The sequence below is a fragment of the Pagrus major genome, chromosome 17 (assembly GCF_040436345.1).
Source record: "Pagrus major chromosome 17, Pma_NU_1.0".
Lineage (NCBI taxonomy): Eukaryota > Metazoa > Chordata > Actinopteri > Spariformes > Sparidae > Pagrus > Pagrus major.
This window is the reverse complement of record NC_133231.1, coordinates 30826529-30852484: the sequence shown is the minus strand read 5'-3', so window position 1 is coordinate 30852484 and position 25956 is coordinate 30826529. Positions and strand designations below refer to the sequence as shown.

General features: G+C 40.2%; 2 protein-coding genes, 1 long non-coding RNA gene and 1 pseudogene across 5 annotated transcripts in view; 1 reads left to right on the top strand and 3 right to left on the bottom strand.

Moving 5' to 3' along the window:
- Positions 1 to 260: 260 nt before the first annotated feature.
- LOC141011761 (uncharacterized) overlaps positions 261 to 25956 on the top strand; it is a 72860-nt gene continuing 47164 nt past the window's right edge. For all 3 annotated transcript variants that reach the window (XR_012180357.1, XR_012180358.1, XR_012180356.1), the window contains exon 1: positions 261 to 312. This is a non-coding gene — a long non-coding RNA (uncharacterized lncRNA). The remainder of the gene's footprint in view (positions 313 to 25956) is intronic.
- Positions 9907 to 11881, bottom strand: LOC141011747 (tripartite motif-containing protein 16-like). Its single transcript, XM_073485011.1, has one exon. The coding sequence runs from the start codon at positions 11879 to 11881 to the stop codon at positions 10208 to 10210; it is 1674 nt and encodes a 557-aa protein (XP_073341112.1). The 3' UTR covers positions 9907 to 10207.
- LOC141011746 (tripartite motif-containing protein 16-like) lies at positions 15841 to 18154 on the bottom strand (annotated as a pseudogene).
- On the bottom strand, positions 22052 to 24431 carry LOC141011744 (tripartite motif-containing protein 16-like). The gene has a single exon (XM_073485009.1). The coding sequence runs from the start codon at positions 24367 to 24369 to the stop codon at positions 22684 to 22686; it is 1686 nt and encodes a 561-aa protein (XP_073341110.1). The 5' UTR covers positions 24370 to 24431; the 3' UTR covers positions 22052 to 22683.

Sequence of the window (25956 nt, the reverse complement as noted above, 5' to 3'; positions counted from 1 at the left end):
TTACTCATACTTTCATTAGTGTAAAACGTCCAGAACAGAAATCTAAACGTGTATTTTGGATGTTTTCTCTCCTCCAGTCTGACAGAAGTCATTTTCACCTGTAGTGTCACATCAGTCGTTTAGTCCCCGCCCACTCAGCTGTGAAAACCAATCAGCCTCATTAACTGAACACACCTGTGTAGGTGCACCTCGTAATGTGATTGGCTGCTGGCCCTGATAAAGGCGGAGCAACCGTTCAAACTGTAATCCTGGATTCAGTCGGTCACGAGCAGCGAGCAGACGACGACGCCGGCAGCAGCAGCAGAGGAAACTGTGAGTGAAACTAAATCACACTGACGTCAGACACGATTACAGAGAGCAGGTTTTACTTTAAATGCTGATGATGCAGGTTGAGTTTGTAGAGAAACTAGACGATCCAGGTGGTTCAGAGTGTCTTCATCTGAGTGAAACAAACTCAAAATACAAAGTTTTTAAACCCTTTAACTAACAATTATTTTCATTATTCATTAATCTGCCAGTCAGTTTCTCAGTTGTCTCAAGAACGTCAGAAATGATCCCACAGACCAAAGTCCAGTCTGAAAATGTCGTATTTTATTCTAAAGAGATTTATTTTCACACAAGAGAAAGAAAAAGAGCAAATCTTTGCAACTAAAAAGTGTTTTTGCTTGAAATATTCGTTCAAGATTTTTTTGGGAAATAACAAAATAGTTGATTAGTTGGTCAAATCAGGAGTCAGCAAAATCTTTGTCTCCCTGTTTGTCTTCGATGAGTTTTTAAATATAAGACGGCCTCAAAATCATTTCAACAATTTCGTTCATTCGGAGAGAAAAACTCATAATACAGAGTTATGACTCTTTAGGTTTTTAATTTCTTGGCGGTTTTATTTCAAACATTTAGTTGTGAATCAGTTCTCTGAGGACGTTGTTGTCTCAGTGTCCCTCCGTCGCTCTAACAGTCTCTATTTTTCAACTTTGTCTTCATTTTAATACTCGTTCGGCTTTGACTAATGATTATTTTCAGTATCCATTAATAAATTGTCTCAAGAACGTCAAAAATAAGTGAAGAACACAGGTCCCACAGACCAAAGTCCAGTCTGAAAATGTCGTATTCTCTTCTAAAGATTTTTATCTTCAAAAAAACCTCCCGATGATCCGTAAACACCTGATGTGATGTGACCTGAACGCAGCAGCTCCGTTTCCCTCGTGTCGTTGGTAAAACAGGCGAGACCTTCCCGGGTCTCGTGGTCCTGATGTCCCTTCATGTAGAAAAAGCAGATAAAGTTCGAGGTCTTGAGTTCTGGAGTTCTGGTTCAGTGGCTCAAAATCACAAAAGCACAGAGAGCGGCTGCTTTGTACCAGCTGACGCAGAAATACGTCAAACATCTTTATTTATTTTGCCGTTGCTTCTTCCTTTAATGCATCTCAACGTGCTGCGTCTTACTTCAGCTTTGTGGGTCGCTGAGTTTAGACTCTCCGGGTCCGAGGTGACAGAATTGGTTCTGTTATTCTGCAGGAACATTAGCTTCAGACTGTGTCAGGAGTCTTGTGGGTGACTGAGAGTTGTTGCGGTTCAGTTGTTAACGCCGGCTGCAGAAGGCCTTGATGTGAGTCTCACAAAGAAAACTCAGATTTCTTCTTTCAGAGCGTTTTTTATCTCCACCGACTGTTTTCGTTTTGACCCAACACAAGGACGAACTTTCCTTCTGCAGTCTCCTTTTCTCTCTCGGCCGCCGTCTGTGTTTTTCCACATGCGGCAAACTCAGTAACCAGCGTTTGAATTCCTCTTTTCTACCCTCCTGTTGCACTAGTGGACGATTCAGAGTCCTCAGACAAGTACGAGCCTCGTGAGCTCAGCAGGTGAAACGACATGTAACATAAGATTTGATAGTTTGTTCTCAGATGAGATTATTTTTTTACTCCCTTGTAGAAACTTCCCTTGTAGAGGCTGTCGGTCGTGAACTGTGTCACCGTGCTGGATGGCGTCACTTTGAGTGTTTGTAAAGGGTGAAATGTTTGTTTGTTTGAAGACGTCCTCGCACGAGGTCAGAAAAAAGAAAGAAGAAGTTTGAGCACAAAATCCTGATTTTCTTAAAGCCGTTTCCACGTTACAGCCGAATATTCAGGCTCTTTACTCTGATTTGAACAGTTAGTTTACAGCCTGTCCTGATCTCTGTTTGATTATCAGGATGTGAAATCACTTTCAAAGTCAACAATCAAGATTATTTGTGTAGTTACATCTGAAGGCAGGTTGTCTCAGTCCTCCGTCTTTTATTAAATCAGGTCTGAAACTCAGGCTCTCACATCTCAACTGCAGAATGACTCTTTGTTTTGGAGCCACGGCTTCGTTTTCGTTGCGTTGATTCAGTGAGAGGAGGTTTTTCTTCGAACGTCTCCCTGACGGTGAGATGAGGACCAAAGAGACGTGTTCAGTCCCTTCAGCCACTCCAACCGACCAAATGTGAGGAAGTGTGAGACAGCGGCGTGTTCGGTGGCGGCCTCAGACTTTAACCAGCGGCGGGTCTGGTCTCTTGCGTCTCCCAGCCTACCTCTCGGCTACGTGTTGGCATTACGCCGCCTGATGAATGTAGTTTTATACGTGAAGAGAAATCGTTCTCGTGGAGGAGCGAGCGAGCGAGCAAAGAGTACAATCAGAGAGTTTGTCATGAAGTGCGTAACTCAATCCTCCGCCAACAAAATGGCGGAATAATCAAGATAGATTAAAGGTTCAGGTCGTGATTCTTCTGCAGATATATGCAGAAATGTTCATGTCTCTTCTGGGACGTGAATCAAAGCGAGCGCTCACAGAATTGTACTCGAAGCTATGCATCCAAATATTTAAAAAAAATACACAGGTGTCTTTTTCTAAGCTGATGTTGTGACCTTTGACCCGTGCTGTGTGTAAACCCAGTGTTTTTAAAGCGGTTTGACGTGTGTGTCGGGTTCACACACACGTTACTGGACCGAGAGTGTGAAGTGTCATTTAGCACTGAGCCGTGTTGATCTGTATGATATGATGTACATATGGACGTTTTATAGCATCCTGACGTGGAATATTTCCTTTTGTATATGACTTTTAATAAAAATGGCTTTTCCCCAAAAACGTGACTGAAAGAACTGTTGTGCTTTTATTTATTTATCTTTAGCGCTGTTCAGGTTTGTGATTCAGAGGAGAAGAAGAAGAAAGATGGAAAATCTGTGGAGGACTGAAACTGCCAAAATCAAAAACACATAAATAAATTACTTTATTTAAAAAATAACTAACAAATGCACTGAAATATCATTTAAAATGTAGGTTAATAAATAAAATGTGACAAATTATATAATTATTTCTGTTTTTATTTACTTTCCCTTTAATTTGACATTTCATATATTAATTTATTCACTTTAAATATATTTATTTATTTACATATTTATTTCTGTATTGTCTCAAAGTCAGATGGTCCCTCCTGGCCCCGCCCTACTGGGCTGTGATTGGTTATGAATGCGGCCCCCTGATTTGCATAATGAGGCAGAAAAAACAAAAAAAAGTTAAAAGAAAATTAAGAAATAAGTTTGTTGGGCAAAGTGATCCGTAAATTAATAGATTAATTTGAAAATGAATAAATACGTAAAATAAATGGAGAATAAATTAAAATATTTCTGTCATTTTATAAATTAATGCCTATTTTTTATATTATATTTTACATTTAAATGTTTTTATTGATCCATTTATTTATTAAATGTATGTATTTATCAGTAATCGAATAAAGAAAAGGACTAGTTACATGTAAAAACTGTACTTATAGTACTTGTACTTTTTATACTTGACTCCATTCATTGCCAGAAAATTACATTTAGTACTTCTCATGTGGTCGACTATTAACTTTTTACCAAAGTAATATTTGTACTTTTACTTACAGAGTAATAGTAAGTATTAAGTTTGGGTTATACTGTAAACAAATAGTTTATAATTGGGCAGTAGTGGAGAGTAACTAAGTACATATACTCAAGTAATGTATTTAAATCATTGTTGTTTACTTAGTTCCATTTTCTGCTACTTTATTCTTCTACTCCACTACTTCTTGGAGGCAATATTGTAGTTTTTACTCCACTACATTTGAAAACTTTAGTTACTAGTTACTTTGCGGATTACATGCTGCATCAGAGACAAAAGTAGCACATTATTAAATTAATTAAAACAAAAATGAACCTTAAGAAACTAATTGTGATAATCAGAAAAATCCTGAATATAAATATTACATGTAGGTTTTTTGTGAATAATACTCAAGTACTCAATACTCCAGTACTGTACTTGAGCAGTATTTTAAGGTCCTCGTCGTTCACTTATTGTCATATTCTTCTCCGTTCTACTTCACTCAGAGGGAAATGTTCGCTACATTTATTGGATCATTTAATTACAGTTTTAAATAATTAATAAAACTATAATCAGGTATCAGGTAAATTATGATAAAATATAATATCAATGGTTAAAATCAAACTTTATTGATCCTCACTCAGTAGTTTATAAAGTAATTAACATCATCTCCAGTTTTACTGCAGCTGAACACGATCATTTAATCCAGAGTATCATTCTGCAGGATGAGTACTTTTACTTTTTGTATTACTAATACTGACGATGTGTGTGTACTTTCATGTTTATCTATGTACTACTTCAACTGAATCTTTTTAATGCAGTACTCTTACTTGTAATAGTATTTAAACACTGTAGTATTTCTACCTTTACTTCAAACTTCTTCCACCTTTAAGTTTTCTGGATAGAGAAGTTCAGATTTCCCCTGTGAGGCAACACTGCCACCATGTGGTCAGCGCTGACATTACACAGGACTGGTGATTATTCTCAGTATTATTATTATTATTATTATTATCATTATTATTATTATCATTATTATATACTACAATTATACTGATGTTCTCCTCAGTTTGTGCTCAGATGACGTGCAGCATGTAAACAATGACTCAATAAATCTGCTTAGAAATCCTCAAAAAAGACGCTCCTCACATGTGCAGAACTTGCCTTAGAAAAATCATGTTTTTAAGTTTTCTTCAGAATTAAAGTAATCCAGTGAGAGTTGTCTGTACATCCACAGGTTCACTGCAAACAGGAAGGGCTAACAGTTAATTCGGCAAAGTTTTTATTAAGTTTTGGAGTATTTGTATTTATTTTTTGTTGGTCCCCAGCTACTTCAGTTGTTGAGCAGAGTGCTGCAACACTGTTTTGCTGTGAACAATGATTCAAGTCTATCAGAGTGTTACGACGCTGTAAACACACATCGATTAATCTGATACATTTTATAGAAACTCAATCAAACATTTTATATTGAACAGAACAGAAGTGGCAGAGAAGTTGAATTACTGTGTAATGATCAGATGTCATGTGTCTGCATGTGAAGCATTCTGGGTTTAAATGAGTGAATTTAGTGAGTCAGTTCGTGTTTTTGCAGGATTTGGAAAGTAACTGAGTACATTTACTCAAGTACTGTCTCTACAGCACAATTTTAGCTTCAAGTATTCACATTTTTGGCTACTTTGTACAACCGACTGCAAAAAATACGATGTGCATATACACGTTGTGTTGTCACGATCCAGTCAGCACGTGAGCGTCAGAGTGATCCAGAGTTCACTGGAAACATCGGCGCTGTTTATTATGGATGTTGTGATGCTTCACCTTCACATCGCTGCAGTCGACCTTTGACCCCGTGACTTACTGGAAAATGATTTAAGTAACGTTACTGTTAAATGTTTGTTTAATGGATTATCTGCTGTGTTTTTGGCAGTTTCACCAAAACCACTGAGACGAGTTTATTCAGAAATGAGGCCTCACATCTTCAAAACTCTGACAGAATGAGTTTTATAGTCAGAGCTCAATTCATGTTGACATCATCCAACATGAATCAGTGAAAATTAAATGAATCTTCATTTTCAAATATCTTGTTTTTATTTCAGAAAGTAGAGCAAAAAAAAAAGACGTTTTGTTTTTATAAAGAATGCAAATGTAAAAACTCAGACCTGCAGTGTAAATTAACCTTTTTTAAGGAACAGTTCACCCAAAAATGAACCTCAGTCATCATCTCCTTCCTCCATGCTGATGAAAGTCAGGTGAAGTCTCGTAGTCCACAGAACATTTCTGGAGCTTCACAGTAAAACAGAGTTGCAGCGTTCTGCTGAACAGCTGAAGCAGCTGGAGACTTGATTTAAAACGGAGAAACAACCAAAAAAACATCAAATGTCATAATTGCAACATTTTTATTTTTGCGTGAACTGTTCCTTTAAAAACTTTTAATTTCACTGAGTCAGCATTTGTGGGGCAGATGACCTCTGACCTCCCTCCACCCGCTGACACACATACATGGTGGACATTGAGTTGACATGAAGCATATGCATTGTTACAAACAATGAATGGAGACTATCATTGTGTGTGTGTGTGTGTGTGTGTGTGTGTGTGTGTGTGTGTGTGTTGGGGGTTGCAGCAGCTTGTGTCTGGCTGTATTGTCTTTGACCTCTATAGCAGGAGGGAGGCCCTGGATGTGTCTGGTGCTGGATGAACGGCGGCAGACAAAGTATTTGTAGTATAAGTTTTATGGAATAATTCTGAGTATTTTCATGTTATGTAACTTCTTCTACATCTCAGACGTATGTGACACAGTGAGTCCCAGGTTGACTGGGGGGGGAGGGGAGGATCAACCCTCTCTTCAATATCAGCCTGTCTTCAGCTCTGTGCGACTAAAATATGGTCGTTTCCCGTTCAGAATTTCACACACAACAAAATGTCGCCTCTTCTCGACAGCTAGAAATGAATCCGTTAACCACATGAAAAACAACGTGGAGGCCTTTATGCAGAGGAGGCGACAGTCCTCACGTCCTCTCCTCCAGGAGAAGTTCAGACACTCGTGTAAAAACAGACTCTGGTAAAAGTAGAAGTACTCATTCAACCTCTTTACTCCAGTAAAAGTAATCGAGTACAGGCTCTGACATGTACTCAGAGTATCAGAGTAAAAAGTCAAATAGCCACATTTTAAGCCAGATAATCAGGATGTGTTGTGGACAGAGTTTCACAGAGTTTATTAAGTGTCCCTGAACGCAGCAATTCTCAAAATTGAGTGTTTTTTTAAGGGAGTCTGGTGAAAAAAATCCTGATTTAAATTGTCGACTGTGACCTACAACAGTTGGAGGAGACAGGTGGAGTCTTTCACGTCTTTGTCTCGTCTCGCTGCGTCTGCCGTGCGTGATGTGCTCTGATAGGTCGACATCAGTCTGGTGATGTTGGGAAGGCGGCGTGCGATGACGCCAAATAACAATAATCCATAATTCACCTCAGATGCATCAAACTAAAGTAACGAGGCTGTTTGAAGCTGTGAGGAGGAGAAAGTCTCAGAGATACTCAGGTACAGGACAGACACCTGAAACATGGACTGAAGGACAGTAATGAAGTATTTGTACTTGATTACTTCCCACCTCTGACTTTTATGTAAACACCAATGGTGTCATTATTCATAATACAGTCGACATTTAACTTTACAATGATGCAGTAAAGTCAGTGAGATTTTGAGGTACTTTACTTGAGTATTTCCATTGTCGCTATTTTAAACATTTACTCAACTACATTTATCTGATGACTTCGGTTACTAGTTACTTTGCTGATTACAAGCTGCATCAGAGCCGTGTGTGTGTGTGTGTGTGTGTGTGTGTGTGTGTGTGTGTGTGTGTGTGTGTTTTAAGGCCACGCTTTCCCAGGCTGACACAATACACTCACTCTACAGGAGTCTCTTAAGAAGTGGGGGCTGCGTGCATCTGGAGCCAGGCCGCCAAAATACCCTATATATGTCACACACACACACACACACACACACACACACACACACACACACACACACACACACACTTATACACAGGAATGCCAAGCCACCAAAAACAGTGGTGAATGCCATGACACTATTCAACCCTTTGTCGTGTGTGTGTGTGTGTGTGTGTGTGTGTGTGTGTGTGTGTGTGTGTGTGTGTGTGTGTGTGTGTGTGTGTGTGTGTGTGTGTGTTCCCTCATTAACACGTGACCGTTCTCTTTGTTTTCTCTCCGACTGTTAAAACTACAAACGTGGCACCAAACTGAGAGCTGCTGGTTCTGCTCTCGTCACTGCAGCGTTGAAACTCGCAGAGCTGCATCGTTCCACTTCACTGCAGCTCAGATCAGATCAGATCAGATCAGATCAGATCAGATCAGATCAGATCAGATCAGATCAGATCATCCGTGGAAACGTTACTGAGAAACACGTGAAGATAATCTGCTTCGTCCAAATCTGGAGGACGAGCACAGATTCCTAATCATTGTGATCTCTGCAATGTTCCTCGATACAGAAACAAAGACGTGATGCTGATAATCTGGAGGTTTCAACTGATCCAACTATTGAACTAATAAACACAATATCACCAGACTCCCTTAACAAATATCTTAATTTTGAGAGTTGTTGCTTGAAGAAAAAATATAAACGTAGTGAAACTCTGTCTCTGGCAGATTCTGAATCTTTGTCTCCTTCTTGTGAATTCAGCATTAAATGAAAACAGTAAGTTGTGTGTTTCCTTGTAGAAAGTGTCAGTTTGTGGCAGCATGGCTGCACCAGCCTGTCTGCTTCTGTGTCTAAAGTGCTAAAGTCTGACCTGCCAACATTTAGCAGCTGTTTGAACACACTGTTTACACTGATTTCACCATTTACACTCAATTTATGAAAGAAGAAACATTTTATTGATGCTAAACATGTCACATTTTACAAATACACTAAACAGTAACCAGTATAGGCGACTTCTTTGTCCCCGTGGAGAAAGTCACCAGACTCCCTTTGAAAAACGCTCAATTTAGTGAGTTGTTGAGTTGGAGACACTTTATAAACTTTGTGAAACTCTGTCTCTGACTAATTCTTCATTATTTGTTCCTTCTTGTAAATTCAGCAAATGTTCCACATGTATTTTATTCTTTCTCTGTAAAAAAACGTTGATCTTCAGACACACCAGATAAAATCAGCTGCTTTTATTATGGACATATTTGTTCAGCGGCTGGTTGATGATAAAGTGGATAAACAGACTGAAACAAACAGTTGCTCCTCCTCGGCTGCAGTAAATTAGCGTCTGAACGATATGATGTGAATGTGGCAGAAAGTTTTGAGTATGAAACGTGTTCACGTTGGAAAGCGACAGATGAAGCCACTAGTAAGGACTCTGCTTCAGTTCCTGATGTATTCTGAAGCTTCTAGTTGATGTGACTCACAGGAACGATGCAAACAGGCTTAATGCACCGAGTTCATTCAGAGCACATGTGCAGCGACAACATGAATACTGGCTGCAGCGTGTCGATAGTATTACACAAGAAGTAGTACTGCAGTATGTGGGCATATCACTTCTGTACGCTGTAAAGAAGGTATCACACTGCAGAGGCTCATTGAAGTGAAGGTCAATATTAAAACGTGTGCAGAAGTTATTCAGTGTAGATTTTCCTCTGTCATTAAAATAACAGCAGGTGGAGCCACACACACATTTTCATCTTTTCTCCATCAGCTTTGTTTGAAACCCTGAAATGAAGACGAGAAGAAACTTTGTTCGTGTTTGTTTATTCATGATGTGAAGCTTAAAAACAACAAGATGGAAACTTGAGAATAAAAATATTGTCATGAGACATAATTATGAGAGAGAGAGTCAAAAGTATGACGTCAACAATTACAACCATCAGTTATTATTATGAGATAAAAGTCACTTCATCATCTCATGATTGTGTTTTCATTTCAATTTTGAGTTTTCATGTTTCTTTTTCTATTTTTCTGGCAGAAATGAGCTTCCATAGCACAAAACATCTACAATAAATGAAGGTCTGCTGCTTTCTGTCTTCAGACTCACGCAGTGGAAGAGAAACAAAAACATACAAATACATGAGTACAAATATTCAACATGCAGTTAGAGCACAGAGACGCTCACATTTTAATAAAAAGACAAATCAGCTGAGGGAAACAAACCTCATCAGGAGCAGCGAGAGCCTCCGTGGCTGAACAGACACAGGAAGGAGTGTCACCTGAAAACACCTCAAACATTTACACAACAACAAATGAGGAGGCGTCAAAGTACCGCCCAGAAAGTTTGATTGACAGGTGAAGAAATGCCACAACGATCAGCGACAAACATGAAGACAACATGAGACTGATTTAACTCAGTGTCCCTTAAATGTCTTCTGTCTATTTCAGTCTACTGAACTCAGCAGAGTCTCCAAAGCAATAGAGCCAAAGTCCAGCATAGAGAGGTTCAGTGAATGTGGTCTGGACTCTGTGGAGGAGAGTGATGGTGTCAGAGACGCTGTAGAAGGACAGAATACCTGCTCTGTGATCCAGGTACACTCCAACTCTGGAGGACTCAGGACCTGAGACGGGAGTTTGGATGTTGTTGTAATAAAACTTATAACTGTTTGTGTCACAATGTAATGACCAAGATTTGTCATTTAGTCCAAATTCACATTCATTTGTCCTCCCTGCTCTGCTGATGTTCTTGTATGCGACTGCTACATCAACTCCTCTTCCTCTCCACTCCACCTCCCAGTAACAACGTCCAGTCAGACTCTCTCTACTCAGGACCTGCTCCCAGCCAGTGAATCTGTCTGGATGATCAGAATAAGACTGTTGTTGACTCACAAATGTTGCTTTTCTGTTCCTCTCAGATAATAACAGATGTGTGTTTGCTGTGTTTGGATCCAGTGTGATGTCAGATGAATATCTTAAGAAGTCAGCTCTGGTCATGTTCTCTGGTAGTGACAGTAAAACATCCACTTCAGTCACTGTCAGTGAGATGTTTGTCCATGTGTCTCTCAGGACGTCCTGTAGTTTGTCTCTGACCTCTGACACAGCTGCTGTCACATCCTCAAAGTACTTCAGAGGACGGATATTGATGCTGGATGAGTGTGTAGACTCACTGAGTGCTGACACTGAGGGGTAGTTGTGTAGAAACTGGTTGTGATCCTCTGTGTGTGAGAGCTTCTTCAGCTCAGCGTCTTTCCTCTTCAGCTCAGTGATCTCCTGCTCCAGCTTCTCCTGAAGCTCTTTGACTCGACTCACTTCAGTTTCCTGCTGCGATCTGACCTGCTGCTTCACATCAGAGCGTCTTTTCTCCATGAGACGGATCAGCTGGGTGAAGATCTTCTCACTGTGCTCCGCTGCTTCATCAGCAGAGCCATTGATGGCCTCCACCTCCTGTTGAAGCACCTTCACATCTTCCTCTCTGTCCTGGATTCTCTGCTGGATGTTTTGTCGACTCCCCTCCAGCTCTCTCTGCCTCTCAGTCCTCTCTGCTGCAGCTGACACTGTGTCGTGGCCTTTATGTTCGTCCATGGAGCACAAAATACAGATACACTGCTGATCAGTACGGCAGAAAATCTTCAGTACCTCATCATGACGAGAGCAGATGTTCTCCTGGAGTTTCTCTGACGGCTCCACCAGCTTGTGTTTCTTAAATGTAGGTGATTCATAATGAGGCTGCAGGTGTTGCTCACAGTAAGAGGCCACACACTGCAGACAGGACTTAACTGCTCTCAGTTTCCTCCCAGTGCAGAAATCACAGGCCACATCTTCAGCTCCAGCATAGCAGTGATCAGCAGGAGCAGCTTGGAGTCCAGTCTTCTTCAGCTCCTCCACTAAAGCTGCTAACATGGTGTTTTTCAGCATCTCAGGCCTCGGTGTGAAGCTCTTCCTGCACTGAGGGCAGCTGTAGATCCTCCTCTCATCCTCTGTGTCCCAGTGGTCTTTAATACAGTTGCTGCAGTAGCTGTGTCCACAGGGAGTAGTCACCGGATCCTTCAGTAGATCCAAACAGATGGAACAAGAGAAAGTCTCTCGGTCCAGCTGAACTCCTTTTTGTGCCATTTCACCTCTGTGTTGACGACCGTCTGAGCTTCACTTCCTGGTAAGTGAAACTAGTCTGAGCTCTGATCTGAACAGCGTGTGTTTGTGCAGTGAACGAGGCCGTCAGCTCAGTTACACCCTCCTTCACACTGTAGATCTGAAAGGAAATACCTGGGCAGGGTGGAGCTGGCTGTGTTTGAGAGCAGAGAGAAGAGGGAGGGCTCATCAAGCTGAATCACTCCAGGAAGAGGAGCGGCTCTGTGAATCATGTGCGATGAAGCCTCAGTTCAAACCTGCTCCACGTCTGAAAACATTTCCTCTTAGTTGTGAAACACTTGTGGGCTCTGCAGGCTTTGTTGATGGCTGCATGTTTCTATCATCTCTGTCTGATTCATGTTGCAGCAGAACAAACACGTCACATTTAAAAGTCAAACACTGACAGGGTCCGTTCACTAGAAGGGATCATAGAAATGTACGATGTGTTCACTGACCACTCCCAGGACTCTGGTCCTCTCATTCTCTCAATGTCATATTTCATAAACTCTGTGTAAGTTGTGTGTGCAGAAATCTGAGTGTGTAAAGTGACTAAAGCTGTCAGAGACACGTAGTCGAGTAAAAAGTGAAGCGTTTCCCTCAGAGATGTGATGTAGTAGAAGTAGAAAGTAGCATGAAAACATCAGACTCAAACACAAGAACCACAAAACAACAACTTTTATGAAAGAAGACATTTTATTGATGTGAACATGTCAAATCTTTCCAAATACACTAAACAGTGACCAAGATAGGCTCCTTCTTTGTCATCTGTGGAGAAAGTCACCAGACTCCCTTTAAAAATGTCTCAATTTAGTGAGTTGTTGAGTTGGAGACACTTTATAAACTGTCTCTGACTAATCCTTCATTATTTGTTCCTTTTTGTAAATTCGGCATTAAATGTTTAACAATTAATTTTTATCTTACTTGTAAAAAGTGTCAGTTTGTGGCAGCATGGCTGCACCAGCCTGTCTGCTTCTGTGTCTAAAGTGCTAAAGTCTGACCTGCCAACATTTAGCAGCTGTTTGAACACACTGTTTACACTGATTTCACCATTTACACTCAATTTATGAAAGAAGAAACGTTTTATTGATGTGAACATGTCACATTTTACAAATACACTAAACAGTAACCAGTATAGGCGACTTCTTTGTCCCCGTGGAGAAAGTCACCAGACTCCCTTAGAAAAACGCTCAATTTAGTGAGTTGTTGAGTTGCAGACACTTTATAAACTGTCTCTGACTAATCCTTCATTATTTGTTCCTTGTTGTAAATCTAGAAGTTGTTTCTGTCTTTGTTTAGACTTTAGCTCCTTTCACACTTCCTTTTCTTGGCGGGAATATCGCGGCGTTATTCCGCCTCGCTGTCTGTGTGAGAGGAAGCCGGCAGGGTGAGACCAGGAGTGTGACGGTCTGACGGGTTCAGTCTGACAACTAAACAGATCCTTCAGTGGATATCACTCAAAATAAGAGAAAGTCTCACACTTCAACCCACAAAGCGACGTTACGAGACCAAACAACAGTAATGTGGCAGCAGGTCGTGTCCTCAGCATCTTATATGAGGAAAATAATGTTAAAGCCGAATGTTGAAAAGTGGGTTTAGGGTTATATATTTTCTTTAAAAAGACTTCCTTTGTGAAACTGAGTGAAAACAAAAACAGATTTGTCAAAGAACACTAAACACAAAAAAAGAACAAGGAAAGAAAATTTGCCTGAATAAAAAAATTTTCACCTAAAAATTATTAAGAACAAAAAAAAATCTCACACGTGTTTGTCGCCTTCTGCTTATTGTTGCCATAGTTACGGCCTAGTTACTGACTTGTATAGAAAATAAAATCACCAAATTAAATGAGGGGAAGCCGCCGACAGAAGCCCTGAGGGGCCAGTGAACGCATCGTTTGTTTGTGGTGACCCATTTTCTAAGTCTGAATCAAAATGTTGGTCTCATTTTTTGAGGGAAAATAAATTTCAGTTTAAAACAATTCATGTGAAGCAGAATGAAAAAAGTTCATGTTAACAAGTTTCATGTTCATTTCTCTGTGCACACTAAAACACAACATTCATCTACTGTGAGACTCACAAAAAACATTCTCCTGCAACGACTTCAGTTCACACGCGACAAAAAACCTAAAAAAAAATTCACCTGAAATATTTTTTTCATGAATTTTTCACGTTTTTTTCCAGCGGATTTGGTTTTTTTATTCGTGAAACTGAGTCTTTTCATTTCTCTTTGTGTAAAACAGGAAGAAACAAAATTAGTTTTGTCAGGAGAAAATTCTGTTTGTTTCTGTCAAACTCATTTTGACCACTAGAGGCTGAATCACGACCTCATATTATAAACAGTGTGAGCGTTCATGTGCGTTCAGTCTATTGTGAACTTACAGCAAAAACATTCTCCTGCAACAACTTGATTTTACACAAGAAAAAGAAATCTAAAAAAAAATAAAAATTTAAAACAAAATTCTCCTGACATTTATTTTCTCACATGAAAAAAATAGAAATTTTAAAAAATCCTGAAATAGTTTTCTGGTGATCGATTGAACCATTTTCATCTGTGAAGACGTCTCTTCTGCAGAAAACAATGTTTTCAGGAGAATTTATTTTCATGTGTGAAATGTTTTAAAAAAACGTTTTTTCTGGAAAATTTTCTATTTTTTTCATGTGAAGAAATTCAGGAAAGATTTTGTGTGAAATCAAGTTTTGTGTTAATTTCTCTGTGCACACTAAAACACAACATACAGACTGAGAGACTCACAGAAAATACTCTCCTGCAACAACTTGATTTCACACATAAAAAGGCTCCTAACAATATTTTTCTTCTGCAGATTTTTCCCCACATGTCTTCACAGATGAAACAAATAGAAAATGAATCTGCAGAAAAAAAAATAAATTCAGGAACATTTTCTATTTCTATTTTGTTTCATGTGTGAAAATAAATGTCAGGAAAATGTTTTTGTAAGGTTCACAGTAGATGTATGTTGTGTTTAGTGTGCACGGGAAATTAAAGCTCCTCTGGAATAAAACATGGACGCTCACACTGTGGAGAATATGAGGTGGTGCTGCACTTCAGCCTCTAGTGGCTTTAAGTGTTTCACACATGGAAAATAAACTGTCGCCCAAAATGTTTTTTCTGGTGATCCATTCTCTATTTTATCATCTGTGAATACGTGGGGAAAAAATTCAGGAGGAAAAAATGTTGATGTTTTTTATTCACGAGTAAAACAAACTTTTTTCTGTTTGTTTCTGTAATACTCATTTTGACCACTAGAGGCTGAAGTGCAAAGGAGTTTTCATTTCCCATGCACATTAAACACAACACACGTCTATTGTGAACCTGACAACAAAAACTTTCTCCTGCAACAACTTGATTTTACACAGGAAGCAGAAACTACGGAGCCCCTGAAGGGACATGGGGAGAAAACTTAAATGTTTCTCGTGCACACGAGATATTTTCTTTCATACTTGCACTTCTGTATTTGAGCCAAAAAAACATTTCTGCTGAAAATCAGTTTCAGGATTTATTTTTTTTTTCTCCTGAAATGTTTTTTCCCCACATGTTGTTTTTTTTAAACGTTTCACACGTGACATTTATTTATTAATCTGCTCCTCATGAAAAAAATAGAAAATGTTCCTGAAAAAAACCAAAGTTTTTTAAAACGTTTCAGATATAAAAGAAAATTTCTTCAGAACTTAACATCTGACAGTTTTATTGTTTTTTGTTAATTTTTTTTCTCCTGGCTCATTTCTGAGGCTCATTGAAGTGAAGGTCAATATTAAAACGTGTGCAGAAGTTATTCAGTGTAGATTTTCCTCTGTCATTAAAATAACAGCAGGTGGAGCCACACACACATTTTCATCTTTTCTCCATCAGCTTTGTTTGAAACCCTGAAATGAAGACGAGAAGAAACTTTGTTCCTGTTTGTTTATTCATGATGTGAAGCTCAAAAACAACAAGATGGAAACTTGAGAATAAAAATATTGTCATGAGACATAATTATGAGAGAGAGAGTCAAAAGTATGACGTCAACAATTACAACCATCAGTTATTATTATGAGATAAAAGTCAGTTCATCATCTCATGATTGTGTTTTCATTTCAATTTTGAGTTTTCATGTTTCTTTTTCTATTTTTCTGGCAGAAATGAGCTTCCATAGCACAAAACATCTACAATAAATGAAGGTCTGCTGCTTTCTGTCTTCAGACTCACGCAGTGGAAGAGAAACAACAACATACAAATACATGAGTACAAATATTCAACATGCAGTTAGAGCACAGAGACGCTCACATTTTAATAAAGAGACAAATCAGCTGAGGGAAACAAACCTCATCAGGAGCAGCGAGAGCCTCCGTGGCTGAACAGACACAGGAAGGAGTGTCACCTGAAAACACCTCAAACATTTACACAACAACAAATGAGGAGGCGTCAAAGTACCGCCCAGAAAGTTTGATTGACAGGTGAAGAAATGCCACAACGATCAGCGACAAACATGAAGACAACATGAGACCGATTTAACTCAGTGTCCCTTAAATGTCTTCTGTCTATTTCAGTCTACTGAACTCAGCAGTGGCTCCGTAATCGTAATAGAGCCCAAGTCCAGCATAGAGAGGTTCAGTGAATGTGGTCTGGACTCTGTGGAGGAGAGTGATGGTGTCAGAGACGCTGTAGAAGGACAGAATACCTGCTCTGTGATCCAGGTACACTCCAACTCTGGAGGACCGAGGACCTGAGACGGGAGTTTGGACTTTGTTGTACCAAAACTTATAACTGTTTGTGTCACAACATAATGACCAAGATTTGTCATTGTGTCCAAATCTATATTTAATTTGTCCCCCCTGCTCTGCTGATGTTCTTGTATGCGACTGCTACATTAACTCCTCCTCTCCACTCCACCTCCCAGTAACAACGTCCAGTCAGACTCTCTCTACTCAGGACCTGAAGCCAGTCAGTGAATCTGTCTGGATGATGAGAATAAGACTGTTGTTGACTCACAAATGTTGCTTTTCTGTTCCTCTCAGATAATAACAGACGTGTGTGTGCTGTGTTTGGATGCAGTGTGATGTCATATGAATATCTTAGAAGTCAGCTCTGGTCATGTTCTCTGGTTGTGGATTTGACAGTAAAACATCCACTTGAGTCTCTGTCAGTGAGATGTTTGTCCATGTGTCTCTCAGGACGTCCTGTAGTTTGTCTCTGACCTCTGACACAGCTGCTGTCACATCCTCAAAGTACTTCAGAGGACGGATATTGATGCTGGATGAGTGTGTAGACTCACTGAGTGCTGACAGTGAGGGGTAGTTGTGTAGAAACTGGTTGTGATCCTCTGTGTGTGAGAGCTTCTTCAGCTCAGCGTCTTTCCTCTTCAGCTCAGTGATCTCCTGCTCCAGCTTCTCCTGAAGCTCTTTGACTCGACTCACTTCAGTTTCCTGCTGGGATCTGACCTGCTGCTTCACATCAGAGCGTCTTTTCTCCATGAGACGGATCAGCTGGGTGAAGATCTTCTCACTGTGCTCCGCTGCTTTATCAGCAGAGCCATTGATGGCCTCCACCTCCTGTTGAAGCACCTTCACATCTTCCTCTCTGTCCTGGATTCTCTGCTGGATGTTTTGTCGACTCCCCTCCAGCTCTCTCTGCCTCTCAGTCCTCTCTGCTGCAGCTGACACTGTGTTGTGGCCTTTATGTTCCTCCATGGAGCAGAGATAACAGATACACTGCTGATCAGTACGGCAGAACATCTTCATCACCTCATCGTGACGAGAGCAGATGTTCTCCTGGAGCTTCTTGGACGGCTCACAGCTTGTGTTTCTTAAATGTAGGTGATTCATAATGAGGCTGCAGGTGTTGCTCACAGTAAGAGGCCACACACTGCAGACAGGACTTAACTGCTCTCAGTTTCCTCCCAGTGCAGACATCACAGGCCACATCTTCAGCTCCAGCATAGCAGTGATCAGCAGGAGCAGCTTGGAGTCCAGTCTTCTTCAGCTGCTCCACTAAAGCTGCTAACATGGTGCTTTTCAGCATCTCAGGCCTTGGTGTGAAGCTCTTCCTGCACTGAGGGCAGCTGTAGATCCTCCTCTCATCCTCTGTGTCCCAGTGGTCTTTAATACAGTTCTTGCAGTAGCTGTGTCCACAGGGAGTAGTCACCGGATCCTTCAGTAGATCCAAACAGATCGGACAAGAGAAAGTCTCTCGGTCAGCTGAACTCCTTTTTGTGCCATTTCACCTCTCTGTGTCGACGACCGTCTGAGCTTCACTTCCTGGTAAGTGAAACTAGTCTGAGCTCTGATCTGAACAGTGTGTGTTTGTGCAGTGAACGAGGCCGTCAGCTCAGTTACACCCTCCTTCACACTGCAGATCTGAAAGGAATACATGGGCAGGGTGGAGCTGGCTGTGTTTGAGAGCAGAGAGAAGAGGGAGGGCTCATCAAGCTGAATCACTCAGGAAGTGGAGCAGCTCTGTGAATCATGTGCGATGAAGCCTCAGTTAAAACCTGCTCCACGTCTGAAAACATTTCTTCTTAGTTGTGAAACACTTGTGGGCTCTGCAGGCTTTGTTGATGGCTGCATGTTTCTATCATCTCTGTCTGATTCATGTTGCAGCATGAACAAACACGTCACATATAAAAGTCAAACACTGACAGGGTCCGTTCACTAGAAGGGATCATAGAAATGTACGATGTGTTCACTGACCACTCCCAGGACTCTGGTCCTCTCAGTCTCTCAATGTCATATTTCATAAACTCTGTGTAAGTTGTGTGTGCAGAAATCTGAGTGTGTAAAGTGACTAAAGCTGTCAGAGACACGTAGTCGAGTAAAAAGTGAAGTGTTTCCCTCAGAGATGTGATGTAGTAGAAGTAGAAAGTAGCATGAAAACATCAGACTCAAACACAAGAACCACAAAACAACAACTTTTATGAAAGAAGAAACATTTTATTGATGTGAACATGTCAAATCTTTACAAATACACTAAACAGTGACCAAGATAGGCTCCTTCTTTGTCATCTGTGGAGAAAGTCACCAGACTCCCTTTAAAAATGTCTCAATTTAGTGAGTTGTTAAGTAAGGAGAAACTTTATGCACTTTATAAACTGTCTCTGACTAATCCTTCATTATTTGTTCCTTCTTGTAAATTCAGCATTAAATGTTTAACAATTAATTTTTATCTTCCTTGTAGAAAGTGTCAGTTTGTGGCAGCATGGCTGCACCAGCCTGTCTGCTTCTGTGTCTAAAGTGCTAAAGTCTTACCTGCCAACATTTAGCAGCTGTTTGAACACACTGTTTACACTGATTTCACCATTTACACTCAATTTATGAAAGAAGAAACATTTTATTGACGCTAAACATGTCACATTTTACAAATACACTAAACAGTAACCAGTATAGGCGACTTCTTTGTCCCCGTGGAGAAAGTCACCAGACTCCCTTAGAAAAACGCTCAATTTAGTGAGTTGTTGAGTTGGAGACACTTTATAAACTGTCTCTGACTAATTCTTCATTATTTGTTCCTTGTTGTAAATCTAGAAGTTGTTTCTGTCTTTGTTTAGACTTTAGCTCCTTTCACACTTCCTTTTCTTGGCGGGAATATCGCGGCGTTATTCCTCCTCGCTGTCTGTGTGTAAGAGGAAGCCGGCAGGGTGAGACCAGGAGTGTGACGGTCTGACGGGTTCAGTCTGACAACTCAACAGATCCTTCAGTGGATATCACTCAAAATAAGAGAAAGTCTCACACTTCAACCCACAAAGCGACGTTACGAGACCAAACAACAGTAATGTGGCAGCAGGTCGTGTCCTCAGCATCTTATATGAGGAAAATAATGTTAAAGCCGAATGTTGAAAAGTGGATTCAGGGTTATATATTTTATTTTATTTAAAAAGACTTCCTTTGTGAAACTGAGTGAAAACAAACACAGATTTGTCAAAGAACACTAAACACAGAAAAAAGAACAAGGAAAGAAAATTTTCCTGAATAAAAAAATTTTCACCTAAAAATTATTAAGAACAAAAAAAAACCTCACACGTGTTTGTCGCCTTCTGCTTTAGTGTTGCCATAGTTACGGCCTAGTTACTGACTTGTATAGAAAATAAAATCACCAAATTAAATGAGGGGAAGCCGCCGACAGAAGCCCTGAGGGGCCAGTGAACGCATCGTTTGTTTGTGGTGACCCATTTTCTAAGTCTGAATCAAAATGTTGGTCTCATTTTTTGAGGGGAAAATAAATTTCAGTTTAAAACAATTCATGTGAAGCAGAATGAAAAAAGTTCATGTTAACAAGTTTCATGTTCATTTCTCTGTGCACACTAAAACACAACATTCATCTACTGTGAGACTCACAAAAAACATTCTCCTGCAACGACTTCAGTTCACACGCGACAAAAAACCTAAAAAAAATTCACCTGAAATATTTTTTTCATGAATTTTTCACGTTTTTTTCCAGCGGATTTGGGTTTTTTATTCGTGAAACTGAGTCTTTTCATTTCTCTTTGTGTAAAACAGGAAGAAACAAAAATAGTTTTGTCAGGAGAAAATTCTGTTTGTTTCTGTCACACTCATTTTGACCACTAGAGGCTGAATCACTACCTCATATTATAAACAGTGTGAGCGTTCATGTGCGTTCAGTCTATTGTGAACTTACAGCAAAAACATTCTCCTGCAACAACTTGATTTTACACAAGAAAAAGAAATCTGAAAAAATTAAAATTCAAAACAAAATTCTCCTGACATTTATTTTCTCACATGAAAAAAATAGAAATTTTAAAAAATCCTGAAATTGTTTTCTGGTGATCGATTTAACCATTTTCATCTGTGAAGACGTCTCTTCTGCAGAAAACAATGTTTTCAGGAGAATTTATTTTCATGTGTGAAATGTTTAAAAAAAACTTTTTTTCTGGAAAATTTTCTATTTTTTTCATGTGAAGAAATTCAGGAAAGATTTTGTGTGAAATGAAGTTTTGTGTTAATTTCTCTGTGCACACTAAAACACAACATACAGACTGAGAGACTCACAGAAAATACTCTCCTGCAACAACTTGATTTCACACATAAAAAGGCTCCTAACAATATTTTTCTTCTGCAGATTTTTCCCCACATGTCTTCACAGATGAAACAAATAGAAAATGAATCTGCAGGAAAAAAATAAATTCAGGAACATTTTCTCTTTCTATTTTGTTTCATGTGTGAAAATAAATGTCAGGAAAATGTTTTTGTAAGGTTCACAGTAGATGTATGTTGTGTTTAGTGTGCACGGGAAATTAAAGCTCCTCTGGAATAAAACATGGACGCTCACACTGTGGAGAATATGAGGTGGTGCTGCACTTCAGCCTCTAGTGGCTTTAAGTGTTTCACACATGGAAAATAAACTGTCGCCCAAAATGTTTTTTCTGGTGATCCATTCTCTATTTTATCATCTGTGAATACGTGGGGAAAAAATTCAGGAGAGAAAAATGTTGATGTTGTTTATTCACGTGTAAAACATACTTTTTTCTGTGTTTGTTTCTGTAATACTCATTTTGACCACTAGAGGCTGAAGTGCAAAGGAGATTTAATTTCCCGTGCACATTAAACACAACACACGTCTATTGTGAACCTGACAACAAAAACTTTCTCCTGCAACAACTTGATTTTACACAGGAAGCAGAAACTACGGAGCCCCTGAAGGGACATGGGGAGAAAACTTAAATGTTTCTCGTGCACACGAGATATTTTCTTTCATACTTGCACTTCTGTATTTGAGCCAAAAAAACATTTCTGCTGAAAATCAGTTTCAGGATTTTTTTTTTTCTCCTGAAATGTTTTTTCCCCACATGTTGTTTTTTTTAAACGTTTCACACGTGACATTTATTTATTAATCTGCTCCTCATGAAAAAAATAGAAAATGTTCCTGAAAAAAACCCAAAGTTTTTTAAAACGTTTCACATATAAAAGAAAATTTCTTCAGAACTTCTTTAACATCTGACAGTTTTATTGTTTTTTGTTTTTTGTAAATTTTTTTCCTCCTGGCTCATTTCTGAGGCTCATTGAAGTGAAGGTCAATATTAAAACGTGTGCAGAAGTTATTCAGTGTAGATTTTCCTCTGTCATTAAAATAACAGCAGGTGGAGCCACACACACATTTTCATCTTTTCTCCATCAGCTTTGTTTGAAACCCTGAAATGAAGACGAGAAGAAACTTTGTTCGTGTTTGTTTATTCATGATGTGAAGCTTAAAAACAACAAGATGGAAACTTGAGAATAAAAATATTGTCATGAGACATAATTATGAGAGAGAGAGTCAAAAGTATGACGTCAACAATTATAACCATCAGTTATTATTATGAGATAAAAGTCACTTCATCATCTCATGATTGTGTTTTCATTTCAATTTTGAGTTTTCATGTTTCTTTTTCTATTTTTCTGGCAGAAATGAGCTTCCATAGCACAAAACATCTACAATAAATGAAGGTCTGCTGCTTTCTGTCTTCAGACTCACGCAGTGGAAGAGAAACAACAACATACAAATACATGAGTACAAATATTCAACATGCAGTTAGAGCACAGAGACGCTCACATTTTAATAAAAAGACAAATCAGCTGAGGGAAACAAACCTCATCAGGAGCAGCGAGAGCCTCCGTGGCTGAACAGACACAGGAAGGAGTGTCACCTGAAAACACCTCAAACATTTACACAACAACAAATGAGGAGGCGTCAAAGTACCGCCCAGAAAGTTTGATTGACAGGTGAAGAAATGCCACAACGATCAGCGACAAACATGAAGACAACATGAGACTGATTTAACTCAGTGTCCCTTAAATGTCTTCTGTCTATTTCAGTCTACTGAACTCAGCAGAGTCTCCAACGTAATACAGCCAAAGTCCAGCATAGAGAGGTTCAGTGAATGTGGTCTGGACTCTGTGGAGGAGAGTGATGGTGTCAGAGACGCTGTAGAAGGACAGAATACCTGCTCTGTGATCCAGGTACACTCCAACTCTGGAGGACACAGGACCTGAGACGGGAGTTTGGACTTTGTTGTACAAAAACTCATAACTGTTTGTGTCACAACGTAATGACCAAGATTTGTCATTGTGTCCAAATCTACATTCATTTCCCCCCCCTGCTCTGCTGATGTTCTTGTATGCGACTGCTACATCAACTCTTCCTACTCCTCCTCTCCTCTCCACCTCCCAGTAACAACGTCCAGTCAGACTCTCTCTACTCAGGACCTGAGACCAGTCAGTGAATCTGTCTGGATGATGAGAATAAGACTGTGGTTGATACATTAATGTTGCTTTTCTGTTCCCCTCAGATAATAACAGATGTTTGTGTGCTGTGTTTGGATCCAGTGTGATGTCAGATGAATATCTTAAGAAGTCAGCTCTGGTCTTGTTCTCTGGTTGTGGGTTTGACAGTAAAACATCCACTTGAGTCACTGTCAGTGAGATGTTTGTCCATGTGTCTCTCAGGACGTCCTGTAGTTTGTCTCTGACCTCTGACACAGCTGCTGTCACATCCTCAAAGTACTTCAGAGGACGGATATTGATGCTGGATGAGTGTGTAGACTCACTGAGTGCTGACAGTGAGGGGTAGTTGTGTAGAAACTGGTTGTGATCCTCTGTGTGTGAGAGCTTCATCAGCTCAGCGTCTTTCCTCTTCAGCTCAGTGATCTCCTGCTCCAGCTTCTCCTGAAGCTCTTTGACTCGACTCACTTCAGTTTCCTGCTGGGATCTGACCTGCTGCTTCACATCAGAGCGTCTTTTCTCCATGAGACGGATCAGCTGGGTGAAGATCTTCTCACTGTGCTCCGCTGCTTTATCAGCAGAGCCATTGATGGCCTCCACCTCCTGTTGAAGCACCTTCACATCTTCCTCTCTGTCCTGGATTCTCTGCTGGATGTTTTGTCGACTCCCCTCCAGCTCTCTCTGCCTCTCAGTCCTCTCTGCTGCAGCTGACACTGTGTCGTGGCCTTTATGTTCGTCCACAGAGCAGAGATAACAGATACACTGCTGATCAGTACGGCAGAACATCTTCATCACCTCATCATGACGAGAGCAGATGTTCTCCTGGAGCTTCTTGGACGGCTCCACCAGCTTGTGTTTCTTTAAAGGAGCTGATTCATAATGAGGCTGCAGGTGTTGCTCACAGTAAGAGGCCACACACTGCAGACAGGACTTAACTGCTCTCAGTTTCCTCCCAGTGCAGACATCACAGGCCACATCTTCAGCTCCAGCATAGCAGAGATCAGCAGGAGCAGCTTGGAGTCCAGTCTTCTTCAGCTGCTCCACTAAAGCTGCTAACATGGTGCTTTTCAGCATCTCAGGCCTCGGTGTGAAGCTCTTCCTGCACTCGGGGCAGCTGTAGATTTCCTTCTTCTCCTCTTCATCCCAGTGGTCTTTAATACAGTTGCTGCAGTAGCTGTGTCCACAGGGAGTAGTCACCGGATCCTTCAGTAGATCCAAACAGATGGAACAAGAGAAAGTCTCTCGGTCCAGCTGAACTCCTTTTTGTGCCATTTCACCTCTCTGTGTCGACGACCGTCTGAGCTTCACTTCCTGGTAAGTGAAACTAGTCTGAGCTCTGATCTGAACAGCGTGTGTTTGTGCAGCGAACGAGGCCGTCAGCTCAGTTACACCCTCCTTCACACTGTAGATCTGAAAGGAAATACATGGGCAGGGTGGAGCTGGCTGTGTTTGAGAGCAGAGAGAAGAGGGAGGGCTCATCAAGCTGAATCACTCCAGGAAGTGGAGCAGCTCTGTGAATCATGTGCGATGAAGCCTCAGTTAAAACCTGCTCCACGTCTGAAAACATTTCCTCTTAGTTGTGAAACACTTGTGGGCTCTGCAGGCTTTGTTGATGGCTGCATGTTTCTATCATCTCTGTCTGATTCATGTTGCAGCAGAACAAACACGTCACATATAAAAGTCAAACACTGACAGGGTCCGTTCACTAGAAGGGATCATAGAAATGTACGATGTGTTCACTGACCACTCCCAGGACTCTGGTCCTCTCAGGCTCTCAATGTCATATTTCATAAACTCTGTGTAAGTTGTGTGTGCAGAAATCTGAGTGTGTAAAGTGACTAAAGCTGTCAGAGACACGTAGTCGAGTAAAAAGTGAAGTGTTTCCCTCAGAGATGTGATGTAGTAGAAGTAGAAAGTAGCATGAAAACATCAGACTCAAACACAAGAACCACAAAACAACAACTTTTATGAAAGAAGAAACATTTTATTGATGCTAAACATGTCACATTTTACAAAGACACTAAACAGTAACCAGTATAGGCGACTTCTTTGTCCCCGTGGAGAAAGTCACCAGACTCCCTTAGAAAAACGCTCAATTTAGTGAGTTGTTGAGTTGGAGACACTTTATAAACTGTCTCTGACTAATTCTTCATTATTTGTTCCTTGTTGTAAATCTAGAAGTTGTTTCTGTCTTTGTTTAGACTTTAGCTCCTTTCACACTTCCTTTTCTTGGCGGGAATATCGCGGCGTTATTCCGCCTCGCTGTCTGTGTGTGAGAGGAAGCCGGCAGGGTGAGACCAGGAGTGTGACGGTCTGACGGGTTCAGTCTGACAACTAAACAGATCCTTCAGTGGATATCACTCAAAATAAGAGAAAGTCTCACACTTCAACCCACAAAGCGACGTTACGAGACCAAACAACAGTAATGTGGCAGCAGGTCGTGTCCTCAGCATCTTATATGAGGAAAATAATGTTAAAGCCGAATGTTGAAAAGTGGGTTTAGGGTTATATATTTAATTTATTTTTTAAAAAGACTTCCTTTGTGAAACTGAGTGAAAACAAAAACAGTTTTGTCAAAGAACACTAAACACAAAAAAAAGAACAAGGAAAGAAAATTTTCCTTGAATAAAATTTTCACTTAAAAATTATTAAGAACAAAAAAAACCTCACACGTGTTTGTCGCCTTCTGCTTTAGTGTTGCCATAGTTACGGCCTAGTTACTGACTTGTATAGAAAATAAAATCACCAAATTAAATGAGGGGAAGCCGCCGACAGAAGCCCTGAGGGGCCAGTGAACGCATCGTTTGTTTGTGGTGACCCATTTTCTAAGTCTGAATCAAAATGTTGGTCTCATTTTTT

Coding starts and splice junctions, on each gene's coding strand:
- LOC141011744 (XM_073485009.1), bottom strand. CDS start 24,369: ATGGCACAAAAAGGAGTTCAGCTGGACCGAGAGACTTTCTCTTGTTCC.
- LOC141011747 (XM_073485011.1), bottom strand. CDS start 11,881: ATGGCACAAAAAGGAGTTCAGCTGGACCGAGAGACTTTCTCTTGTTCC.